This window comes from Heterodontus francisci, chromosome 17, assembly GCF_036365525.1.
Source record: "Heterodontus francisci isolate sHetFra1 chromosome 17, sHetFra1.hap1, whole genome shotgun sequence".
NCBI classification, from domain to species: domain Eukaryota; kingdom Metazoa; phylum Chordata; class Chondrichthyes; order Heterodontiformes; family Heterodontidae; genus Heterodontus; species Heterodontus francisci.
In genome coordinates, this window is record NC_090387.1 from 31,419,898 (window position 1) to 31,433,390 (window position 13,493).

The 13,493-nt window shown below is 40.3% G+C and overlaps 1 protein-coding gene across 1 annotated transcript in view; it reads right to left on the reverse strand.

Annotated features, from left to right (window-relative positions):
* Positions 1-9,175: 9,175 nt before the first annotated feature.
* The window catches only part of terfa (telomeric repeat binding factor a), a 38,992-nt gene continuing 34,674 nt past the window's right edge, over positions 9,176-13,493 (reverse strand). The window contains exon 10 of the mRNA XM_068049876.1: positions 9,176-11,617. Coding sequence (XP_067905977.1) covers positions 11,459-11,617 — 159 coding nt within the window. The 3' untranslated portion in view covers positions 9,176-11,458. The remainder of the gene's footprint in view (positions 11,618-13,493) is intronic.

Consider the following 13,493-nt stretch of genomic DNA (forward strand, 5'->3'; position numbering starts at 1 on the left):
TATTTTTTAAAAGGTGTGAAACTGTTAAATGTTGATGTTCAGAGAGACTTGGGTGCACTCATACAAGGAATGCACAAAGTTAACATGCAGGTGCAGCAGGCTATTAGGAAGGCAAATGGCATGTTGGCCTTTATTGCAAAGGGATTGGAGTACAGGAATAAGAAAGTCTTACTAAAATTGTACAGGGCTTTGCTGAGACTGGACCTGGAATACTGTTTAAGAAAGGATATACTTGCACTGGAGGTGGTGCAGCAAAGATTTACTAAATTGGTCCCTGGGATGAGGGGGTTGTCCTATGATGAGAGGCTGAGTAAATTGGTCCGATGTTCTCTGGAGTTTAGAAGAATGAGAGGTGATCTAATTGAGACAGACAAGATTCTGAAAGGGCTTGATAGGGTAAAAGCTGAGAGATTGTTTCGTCTGGTCAGAGAATCTAGAATACAGGGGCACAGTCTCAGGATAAGAGGCTCAGGACTGAGATGAGGAAAAATTACTACAAAGGGTTGTGAATCTTTGGAATTTTCTATACCCAGAGGGTTGTGGATGCTCCATTGTTGAATTCATTTAAGGCTGGTATAGCTAGATTTTTGGTCTCGCAGGGAATCAAATGATAATGGGTAGCGGGCAGGAAAGTGAAGCCATGATCATATTGAATGGTGGAGCAGGCTCAATGGGCTATATAGTCTACTTCTGCTCCTATTTCTTACGTTCTTGTATGATACAGAACTTCATTCATCTAGTTCCGGTTTCCTCCCACTGCCAAAAACCTGCAGATGATAGGTAAATTGGCCATTGTAAATTGCCCCTAGTGTAGGTAGGTGGTAGGGAATATGGGATTACTGTAGGGTTAGTATAAATGGGTGGCTCTTGGTCGGCACAGACTCGGTGGGCCGAAGGGCCTATTTCAGTGCTATATCTCTAAACAAATAAAATAAATAAATAAAATAAACAAACTACTTCATAGGCGGAGTCTCCTGATCGCAGGCAGAAAGCCCACGCTGCAAGCACTAAACACAAGGTATGGCTGAAGTCTGACACTGTGCACACAGGAGACCTGAATTTTTTTTTCCCTACAGGGAAAACCTAAAAAAAAAGAGGATTCATTTAAAAGGTAAAGCTCCAGCCAAGTATTCTTGCAGACCAGTAATTTGGCACTATGACTACCAAATACCTGTCAATGAATTGGAAAGCCCAAGACCTTCTCCATGAATTCCAACTTTTCAAGCAATGCATGGAATTGTATTTCTTGAATCTTGCTGTCACTGAGGTGGACAAGCAAATGATCAAAATAAAAATCATGATCGGCAACGAGGGGCTGCATTGTATCACACCTTGGGATTATCTGAAGTGGAACAGAAGGCACCAGCGAGACTCTAGGCTAACCAGAGGGAGCCAGTGAGACTCTGGACTACACTGGAGAACCAGGTAAAGGTCAATTATTTTTCAAATTTATTAGCTTGAACTAATGGCATACAGGCTGCAATTGAAGCAGACCATCGATCAATTCATAAGCAAATGCTGACAGAAAGTAAATGTCTATGACTTTTCAGAAATGAAGTTATCCAAAAGGATCATGGAATTGGTCACTGCATCTTCCCTGAAAGAAGCATTTCAGAAAGAGCTACTAGACAAAGAAAGCATTTCCTGAAAGCATTGCCACAAGTAGGCAGTGTATACGAACACTTGGAACAACGACCATCGGCAAGGTAACCAGATCACCTCAGATTGGCAAGATATGTGGTAAGTACCATCTGGTACACCAACCAAGAAATTGTCCAGCTTACATGGACAACTGCAAGGCGTTTGGCAAGAAAGGGCACTGAGCAAGGCTGTGCAAGAGTCTGGTACTGGAAAATGGGCCAGAAGTCACAGCAGACCATGACCTGACAAACAAACAACACCTTGTGAGAGGAACAGGGATACATTCAAAAGAGGCCAATCCAAATGCTGATGTGTCCATGAGATCGACACAGGCATGTATAACATAGAGACCACTGATGTTGAGCAACATTTTCATCCAGTCACATTGCAAGGTGGCCTCAGTTATTCAGCAGGAAGCATTTTAACTGGTCTTTTAAAAAATATCTTTAAAAAAAATATATAAATTTAGCTCTCCAGTCAGTGGATTAAAGAAAATGATAATTCAACATTGATATCATTTGCCCAGAGAAGGCTGGACAGCACAAACTGCAACTCAAGATCGATACAGGGCCAATTGCAAATATTTTGCCACTGAGGACACTGAAGAACATGTAACCTGGCAAGATGGGAAGCCATGATGCAACCTACAAATGCAAGACCCACGGTATACAACGGTACCCCAATCAAATGTATGGGAACACTAAAGCTGAAATAGTGGTCACAGCAAACATTCTACATTGTCGATAAGAACAGTCCTGCAGTTGCAGGGCTACTGGGAAGTAGCGAGCTTCGAATGGTGACAATCTATGATAATCAGCTGTATGTCAAGAACAGACATCCGCAACAGGTGTGATCACATTGAATCCATCCAAGACTTATAGCAAATGTATCCCAATTGTTTTGTTCTGGTCAAGTGAGGAGGGTCAAAGGGTTTCCCTGTTTTCCCTCTCCTTGTTTGATCACAACAGATTTAGTTCTTTCTTAAAGTGGATGTACTGGCCAATTCAGTAGGTGTTTGATTACTTACTTGCTATGATCATAACAAGGACCAATCAGACTGTTCCGAAGAAGAGTCACTAACCCGAAACGTTAACTCTGCTTCTCTTTCCACAGATGCTGCCAGACCTGCTGAGTATTTCCAGCATTTCTTGTTCTTATTTCAGATTTCCAGCATCCGCAGTATTTTGCTTTTATTATCCAATCAGACAGGCTTTCTTGAATTAACAAATAAAGAGGTTAACTTTATTGTACCTAAACCAAACTAATAAAAATAATAAACAACGTGCTAACTTTCTCACACACACACACAAATAAGTTACCGAGTGGGGAAAGGTAGATTGATTGAGTTAAGAGTCCATAAAAAAAAATATACAGTCTGTGGTGTTTGGTGATTCTGTTGGCTTCCAGCTGAATTCAGTGGTCCTGAGATTTTTAGTTTGAAGAGGTAGATGACTGATTCGGTTGGTCTCTTGGAGACAGTGATGTGGATGATTTCCTCCAACTGGGTTTCTGATTGTAGCCGGACTATGCAAAGGTGGTCAGTCAACAGGCAGGATTTGAAAGCTTTCAATCTGTAATGGAGAAAGACAGACAGAGAGAAGAAACCCCCACTTAGGTCTGCACGTGCCAGAGTCCAGTTGCTTCTCCTCTGTTGCAGAAAGACACAAGCTTAAAACAACAGATGAGGAGGGGCTTATCACATGACAGTCACTCTGATTCAAAACATAGCAGTTAGCAGTATTTCTCTCTTCCTAAAGAGGAAAGGTAGTTCCTTTAAACTTCCTGGTCTTGGTTCTGCTGGGATATGAGCAGACATTTCATCTCCATCCTCAAGCATTGCAGTTTAGGATACAGTGTTGTAAATTAGTAGCCATCTTCAACTGCCAAAGTCATCCTTTTAGCTGGTCTTTTTAAAAAAATATATAAATTTAGATCTCCTGTTAGTGGATGAAAGAAAATTATCATTCAACAAAGATCATTGACGGGAACAGTTTTGATATAGTGGGAAGCTTCCATAGATCCACCAAAGAAATGTAACATCCATATTAAGGACAAACTCAAAGCCAAGCTGGATACTCTGGAGAAGCAAGGGATTATCTGGCACATTCAACAGCACACAGATTGCTGCAGTTCTATAACAGCAGTGATTAAAAAAAAGACAGCAGCATTAGAGTGTGCTTTGACCAGAGAAGGCTGAATCAGGTGTTAAAATGATGTCCTTATAAAATCCCCACCATGGAGGAACTGAATCCAAAGTTTACAAAGGCTAGATTATTTTCCAAGCTTGATGCAAAGTACAGATACTGGTTGGTTCATCTCTCTGAAAGTTCACAAGAATTAACGACTTTCAGGACTCCGTTTGGGAGATATTGCTTTCTGCACCTACCATTTGGCTCATCAATAAGCCAGGATTTATTTCAGCAATGTATAGATCATATCACAGAGAATGTTCCCGGGTGTGTCTGTATTACTCATGATATAACAGTGATAAGACAGCACAAGAGGAGCACAACAGGAATCTGCACAACCTCATGCAAACTGCCAGAAAGAAAAGCCTTGTATTTAAGCAAGAAATATGTCATGAACATGAATCACATCGATTTTTTCAGTACCATTTACACAGATGCAGGCATAAAACCAGATCCCAACAAAGTAGAGGATATCCAGTCCATGCCATGTCAAGACAAGAAAGATTTGCAGAGCTGCCTTAGTCTATTTAATTTCCTAATTCCCTACATCTCAAATTTTGCAGCGTCCTCATCTCTATGGGAACTTATTAAAAAGGATACACCTTATCTGTGGCATGAGGATTACCAACATGCATTTGACTTGCTGAAGCAATCACTGTCGACAGACGCACGTTTACAATAAGACCCAAATAAGGATACCATTCTTGAAGTAGATTCTTCATTGAAAGGTTTGGGAGCATGCTTACTCTGACAGGGTCATCCAACTACTTTTGGATCAAAGAGTTTGTCGCCCACACGGGCAAGTTATTCCTTCATAGAAAGGGAAACACTGGCTCTGGCATTCGGAATTACCAAGTTTCATACTTATCTTTTTGAGAAGCATTTCATAGTCGAGACAGATCATAAACCACTGGCTATATAACAGAAACAGTTCACCACCATTCTACAACAACCATTGTTAAAAATGCAAGGACATGACTGTGAGGTCAAATATAAGCCTAGGAATCTTATGGTGACCTCAGACACTGTTAGCAGACTACCCAATCCCAGAAAGAGTGAAGACATTCCAACAGCTATCCAGGTTGAAAAGGTCGACATGATCTTTGACCTCCTTATCTCGAGAGACAATGGGTAAGCGCCTGGAGGTGATCAGTGGTTTGTGGAGCAGCGCCTGGAGTGGCTATAAAGGCCAATTCTAGAGTGACAGGCTCTTCCACATGTGCTGCAGAAAAATTTGTTTGTCGGGGCTGTTACACAGTTGGCTCTCCCCTTGCGCTTTTGTCTTTTTTCCTGCCAACTGCTAAGTCTCTTTGACTTGCCACACTTTAGCTCCACCTTTATGGCTGCCCGCCAGCTCTGGCGAACGCTGGCAACTGACTCCCACGACTTGTGATCAATGTCACAGGACTTCATGTCGCGTTTGCAGACGTCTTTGAAGCGGAGACATGGACGGCCGGTGGGTCTGATACCAGTGGCGAGCTCGCTGTACTATGTGTCTTTGGGGATCCTTCCATCTTCCATATGGCTCACATGGCCAAGCCATCTCAAGCGCCGCTGACTCAGTAGTGTGTATAAGCTGGGGATGTTGGCCACCTCGACGACTTCTGTGTTGGAGATACGGTCCTGCCACCTGATGCCAAGTATTCTCCGGAGGCAGCGAAGATGGAATGAATTGAGACGTCGCTCTTGGCTGACATACGTTGTCCAGGCCTCGCTACCATAGAGCAAGGTACTGAGGACACAGGCTTGATAAACTCGGACTTTTGTGTTCCGTGTCAGTGCGCCATTTTCCCACACTCTCTTGGCCAGTCTGGACATAGCAGTGGAAGCCTTTCCCATGCGCTTGTTGATTTCTGCATCTAGAGACAGGTTACTGGTGATAGTTGAGCTTAGGTAGGTGAACTCTTGAACCACTTCCAGAGCGTGGTCTCCAATATTGATGGATGGAGCATTACTGACGTCCTGCCCCATGATGTTCGTTTTCTTGAGGCTGATGGTTAGGCCAAATTCATTGCAGGCAGCCGCAAACCTGTCGATGAGACTCTGCAGGCACTCTTCAGTGTGAGATGTTAAAGCAGCATAGTCAGCAAAGAGGAGTTCCCTGATGAGGACTTTCCGTACTTTGGACTTCGCTCTTAGACGGGCAAGGTTGAACAACCTGCCCCCTGATCTAGTGTGGAGGAAAATTCCTTCTTCAGAAGACTTGAACGCATGTGAAAGCAGCAGGGAGAAGAAAATCCCAAAAAGTGTGGGTGCGAAAACACAGCCCTGTTTCACGCCTCTCAGGATAAGAAAGGGGTCTGATGAGGTGCCGCCATGTTGAATTGTACCTTTCACATTGTCATGGAATGAGGTGATGATACTTAGTAGCTTTGGTGGGCATCCAATCTTTTCTAGTAGTCTGAAGAGACCACGTCTGTTGACGAGGTCAAAGGCTTTGGTGATATCAATGAAAGCAATGTAGAGGGGCATCTGTTGTTCGCGGCATTTCTCCTGTATGTGGCGAAGGGAGAACAGCGTGTCAATGGTCGATCTCGCTGCACGAAAGCCACACTGTGCCTCAGGGTAGATGCGCTCGGCCAACTTCTGGAGCCTGTTTTCGAGCGACTCGAGCAAAGACTTTCTCCACTATGCTGAGCAGGGAGATTCCACGGTAGTTGTTGCAGAACTGGAAAATGTATACCAGATAGATTTGATGGGTTTGGGCAAAGGAAGTGTGAGGAACTACAGGAAGAAACTGCTAGAGACTCTGTCTGAATGGAGCTATGACAACTTATTGTCAAAGGGTGGCCGGATACAAGAAGTTCCTGCCGAATTTATAATCTTTTGGTCATACCGAGATGAGTTGGGGTTTCCAAGTGGCGTGATCTTCAAGGGAAGGCAGGTGTTAATTCCCCAATCACTTTGCCTTGATATTCTTTCAAAGCTGCACCTAGGTCATATGGGAGTAGAGAAGTCCAGAAGACATGCATATGCAACTGTCTACTGACCGGGATTAACAATGACATGACATTGAGAGTGCAATACAGTCATGTGACGCATGTCAAAAGCATCAACCAAGCAACATAAAGAGCCACTTCTCCCTTACAAATTTCCGTTGCATTCTTGGACATGAGTCATCAGTAATCTCTTCTCTAACAGTGATGACTATCTTTTGCTAACTGATTATTTCTCTGAGTTCCCCGTATTCCAGCAATTGAGGGACACATCGAGCCAATCAGTTGCTAACACTATCAGTACAATATTCAGCTTATTTGCCCCTTGAGATGAAATAATATTGGACAATGGACCGCAATATACCACCAAACTGTTTGAAGATATATGTAAGAAACGGGCAGTGAACCACGTCACATCTTTACATTACGCCAGGTCGAACAGCTTAGCTGAAAGCATGGTATGAGTCAAATAACTGCGAAGTATCGAGAAACAAAGCAAGATCTATATGTAGCCATGTTACGTTTAAGGGCAACAATCAGCAAAGGATTACCATCACCTGTGGAAATTGTATTTGGAAGACAAATTAAGACGACTCTACCAAGTCACCACTTCATGAAATCTTCATCGATACAGGAGAAACTGATAAGAGAATTAAGAGATGAAAGCTGTGCATGACAAACAGACGTGGAACTTCCACCGTTACAGATTGGACAGTTTTGAGTAATCCATCCGCAGGAGGGAACGTGGTTCCCCGTGGAAGTTTCCAAAAACTGCAATGAACTAAGATCATATGTAGTTCCCACCCTTAATGGAGCAGTACTAAAAAGAAACCGATGTCAGCTTAGGGAACTAGCTAACAACATTGTGCCTGACAACACTATTGCTTTGAGAACACCTTCACATTCCAACCCACAGAACATAGCGAAGTGACAAATGTAATGCTTGAGCACAGGATGACTGCTGGAACACACTGGCAGGTCAAGAGAAAAAGAGTTGAGAAGTCTAGTTCTCAACCAAGGTACACAGTGACAAGTTGACGTTGAGTCAGTAGACCATCTGTACATTAGAGACAATTGATTGAAGGACTTGAAAATCAGTGCATATGTAAATATTGTTCAAAACTGTTTTCTTTCATCGGGTACATATATCTTATGTGTATTTCCATTTTAGGAAAGGGGAAGTACTTCACATATAGTCATAGAGTTATACAGCACAGAAACAGACCCTTCATGCCGTGCCGACCATCAAGCACCTATCTATTCTAATCCCATTTTCCAGCACTTGGCCCATAGCCTTGTATGCCATGGCGTTTCAAGTGCTCATCTAAATACTTATTAAATGCTGTGAGGGTTCCTGCCTCTACCACCCCTTCGGGCAGCGTGTTCCAGATTCCAACCACCCTCTGGATTAATTTTTTTGCCTCAAATCCCCTCTAATCCACCTGCCCCTTACCTTAAATCTATGCCCCCTGGTTATTGACACCTCCGCTAAGGGAAGAAGTCTCTTCCTATCTATGTCCCTCATAATTTTGTATACCTCAATCAGGTCCCCCCTCAGCCTTCTCTGCTCTAAGGAAAACAACCGAGCCTATCCAATCTCTCTTCATAGCTGAAATGCTCCAGCCCAGGCAACATCCTGGTAAATCTCCTCTGCACCCTCTCCAGTGCAATTACATTCTTCCTTTAGTGTATTGCCCAAACTGTACACAGTACTCTAGCTGCGGCCTAACGAACGTTTTACACAGCTCCATCATAACCTCGCTGGTCTCATGTTCTACGCCTCAGCTAATAAAGGCAATTAATTCATATGCCTTCCTAACCACCTTATCTACCTGTGCTGCTGCCTTCAGTGATCTATGGACAAGTACACCAAGGTCCCTCTGATCCTCTGTACTCCCTAGGGTCCTACCATCCATTCCCTTGCCTTGTTAGTCCTCCCAAAATGCATCACCTCACACTTCTCAGAATTAAATTCCATTTGCCACTGCTTTGCCCATCTTAGCATCCCATCTATATCATCCTGTAATCTAAGGCTGTCCTCCTCACTATATATGACACCAGTTTTCGTGTCATCTGCAAACTTAAATTAACTATTAGGTTATTCATTAGTCTCATTTGGCAAATGTGGGACTTTGTTGTGCAAACTGGCTGCATTTGCTTACATAATCTCGTTAGTTCAAAATGGAATTATTTGGCTTTGAAGTGCTTTGGGATGTTCTGAAGACATGATAAATAAAGCACTATATAAACTTAAGTTCCTTTGTTCATATTCCTTTCATCATTTTGAACACCTATATCACCTCAATTCAAGAGAACACACAACTTTAATTGCTCTCATTGTAACTCAAACGAAGGCAACATAGAGGGACAGATCATCATCGTGAAAATATACAATTTATTTTCAATGGGTTTCCAATCACGAACTATAGCATTTGAAAGGCAAAAACCATATAAAACAAAAATTCAGTATTTCAAGATAAAACTATCGGTAACAGAAATGAGTTGTACAAACATTTTCGAATGCAACAGGCTTAAATTCTTTGTAGAAACTGGATTAAAAGGAGAAAAGGGTGCAGCTTGCATCAGTTAAGCAATTATTTAACATGAAGTGACTCTGCAATGCATTTTTAAAAAAAAATGCCAAATTGTGATCAATCTGACGAAAAATTTGAAGATTTCAAGATTTCCATTAACATGAAGCCAAAGATTTATTCACACTACAAATGTGGCCTACATATGTTTTAGTTATATTTTCAAACATCGTTGTTGTATTAATAAGCAATGTGTTAAAACTATAGAAATTTAGAAATATTTTTATCTGCTTTACTGTTATTGTGTAAAATAACTAACAAAATTTAAATTAGAAAAGAACTAAGGCAGTCAATTGCTCTTTCATAATTTTGCACAACACTCGTGGCAATTCCTGCAGACTACTGGTACAATCAGAACTACCTGCGTTCCACACAAGAAAATTGAGACAAAACTCTCAACATTACAAGCTTTTTTTAACACTGCACATTTTAAAAGTTGCCACCAGCTTGCTTTAGCAATAGATCAATTCTTGTTGGTGAGAGATCATAAACAAGATCACTGATTTACAGTTTTCACAGAAAAATGGGCAGAATCCCAGAATATGATCTCAAACACTGATTAAAAAAAACTGGAAAACTCCAAAATACCATGTAATAAAAAGAGAATTTGACAATCACCCAATTTTCCCCAAGCATTACCATTTGTTTTCTGTCAGTTTCTCAGTAGGCAGGTGATGAAAATACTTTCACAAGCCTCCCTCCACATACAACACCTCATGCAGAATTTTTCAGGTGAAATGTTAATAATGGAAATGTGTTATCCAATGTATTTCCCATCATTAATGCTTTAGTAAGGCTATGCACCACAAATGCTGTTGTAATCGATTGCAGAGTGAGAAAGTTTAAAAATATAAAGATTCCTTGACCAACAATGCCAAACACTATGTTTTGGCAAGCCTCTCATTCCCCACCTGGTGCTGGGATTTCTGCCAGATCACAAAATTCAGGCCAGGCATCATAAAACAATGACCCTGTTAGTACATTTAGATTCTTGATGACCAACTGTTGACAGCATTAACAGAGATGGTTCAGTTTGGGAGTACTTACATTTTTCTCTTAAATAACATTTTGATATTGCAAGGTAACACAATCTTTTTAAAAAGCTGGGTCACATCATACTTACACAACACAGGAAACTGACTGTAACTGTACAGCTAAAAACAAAGTGGAAAAAGAAAAGCAGGGAGTAGGAAAGAGTGACTAATTGTTCCATTGAGAAACTGAATTCTCCAGGAAGGCTCCCTGAAGAAGTTAATGACAGGATTACTTAACTTGTTACAGAATGTGTTGATATACAAGATACAGCAATGATAAAACATTCTTATGAGCAAAAACATGAAATGACAATAACTCATGAACCCTGCAGCCATGAATATTGTGCGCTCACAAATAATGCAAATGTACATACAGTAAGAATTCTCTGCAGTAAATCAAGTGTATAGAATTAAAATCAGCCAACACCTACATAATGCAAGATGTTCTATCCAGTACATCACATTTCTTTATACAAAAGCATAAAAGACCTATAATTCACAATTGTTGCAAGTGGGAGTGAATTACAAAACCACTCAATATTAAAGCCAGTGCTGCAGTTGTACGGGTGCATTTTTTTTCTGGAGAACAAGATTCTACATATTTCATATTTTAACTGTAGATGATCACTTTTATTGGCTGATTATTCTTGAAATATCAGAGAACTATGCATAGTTGAATGTGAAATATCAAGTCAAAATTAATACAGTTCACAAAATTAAAACACAAAGTATTTTAGGGACTAAGTATTTTACTGGAAAGGAGAAAAATTGACTCAAATCTTCATTTTCCTTAATTGATACTGAACATGTGCATGGACAAAATTGCTTCTTACATGCATGCTCACATACTAAACACATGGGTAAAATCTTACACATGACCATTCAAACTTCTTGAATGAAAAAAAGAGCTGCTGTTGGTACCAATTTGGTCAGAGAAAGGCTTGCTTTTCAATGCAATGAACATTAAACAGAAAAAGATCAGCATTCTTCTACAGTACAAGAACAATATGTTTTACATTTCATATATGGCAGTTAGTGAAATTGTTAAAAAGTTTGGTATTGTCTTTTTAAGTCATTCCGTGCTTTTGCATTGTTCGCCATCGATCTTTAATTGTGACACTAGTGCGATCACAAAATGGGTAATGTTTCAGGATCTTCTGCCAACTCCCTGCTCCAAACTTTTGTACACCCTGTTTAATCCATTCACTTTCTTCAACTGTCCATTTCTAAAATACAATTTAGAAGTACAAATTAGAAACATTCTAATGGCTGATTATATAAATTGTTTGTTTGTTTCTCATTAGTCAATTGCACCACACTCCAGCAAAAGCAAAACTTAATGGAAACGATTCATAATTACAGACTACTTTAAAAAAGCTAGTTATCTTTTATGATCTTTAGTGACTTTTGTGAACATGTTTGACAAGCCAGTTGAATCAAACAAAACAAATCTTGCTCAAGTGGCCATTGTTCAGGAGTAAGCCTAGGCACAGTGAGTTGGCAGGTTAATTGACTGAGGCATCCACAGTGACACATGTGGCACAAGAGGGTCACTGGATAGCAATCAGGAATTATAACTCTGGCTAATTTTCTCCTCCTTGAGCATGGAAGAGAACTGTACTGGCACTCTGGCTGGATCAGCTAATTCAGCCAAGACCAGAAATCAAACCTAAGGATTTATGATCCATAAAGCTCATCTTACACACTGTCTTTATCCAGGGGAGTGAAAAAATTCACTTTAATCCACGCATTTTTACCCTTTTTAATTTGGGTTCCGAGAATTACAAATTTCAGTTCAGAATAATGAAATTCAACAACATCTGCAGACTGATATCTGCAAGTTTGTCACTGAATTTAGTAAACCAACTCAACACAGAAGACACCATTTAATTAGAAGGGTGTTCTGTCTGCTTTAAACTGAATGGTATTCTTGAATCTGGATGTAGTGTCCAAAAATGATTTAAACACATTCATCACTTGTTTCTGTACAAACAAAACCCCACTGCAATTGAAATCTTAAATGTAAGAAAGCAAATAAAAAGAAAATAAGCATTAGCATATGGATATCCTATCCACTGCTTGTTACAGTGTGGGTACTTGTCACATTTTAAGACTTTTGACAATTTATTCACAAAGGATTTGGAAGTTTGCTTTTAAAAACCCAGCTTTAAAAGGATGTGCAGTCTCTTTATGAGTTTTTGTTTGTCAAAAAAAAAAGAGTGGCTAATATGCTCAACAGAAGTTGTTTTCCCCAGACATTCAATGATAAATGATTTGCTCATTTCTCCAGCTAAGCAGGAATGACCTCTAATTCATTGCTGGAAAACATTTTGATCTCTGACTGTCTATAAAGATGTTAACAGGTGTCATATATAGACACTGAAAAGGTAATCAGATAAATGAAGTTCTGCGACACAGTTAATACGATAGGAGTCTACAGGGAGCAGATTCGGCCCTGGGCTGTACAAGAGAATACAGAGGAGTTATTCTGTTTTAAGTAAGATGATGTAGGTGGTTCGATGGTGGTGGTGGGAGACGGACGGAGAAAAGAAACCACGTTCATTATTTTTATATTATGCAAAGATAGGATTTACTGATTGAGGTAAAGGAATATAATAGTAACTTTTTTTCCTATGTATTCAACTTATTGTGGAATAAAGCAGTTTAATGATTTAAATCAAACCTGATTTCTTCCAGTGTTGATTCAGTCCGTTTTTGGTTAACATTGAAAAAATTCCCATGAAAGACACAGATTTACTTCATGTCATGAAGGGGTATAATTGTTAGTGGAATTTGGCAAATCTGTCATACTAAGAAAGGGCAGTGTGAGGCATCTTGCATAAAGTAAGATACTCAAGACTTCTTTTGTGAGTGACCGACATTACTGAATTAGCGAACATATTTACAGTGGACCCAAATTCATAATAGTATCCAACAATGGTAATGCAGAAGCCAGGAGAGGAGGAGGAGGAGGGAAACCATGCATAACAACATTTTCACAAATGATTAACTGGCTGTGAAGCACTTTAGGATGGCTGGAGGTATAGGGCAACACAATAATGCAGGATTTTTTTCTTGTATACGCTACTTATCACTGTGCTG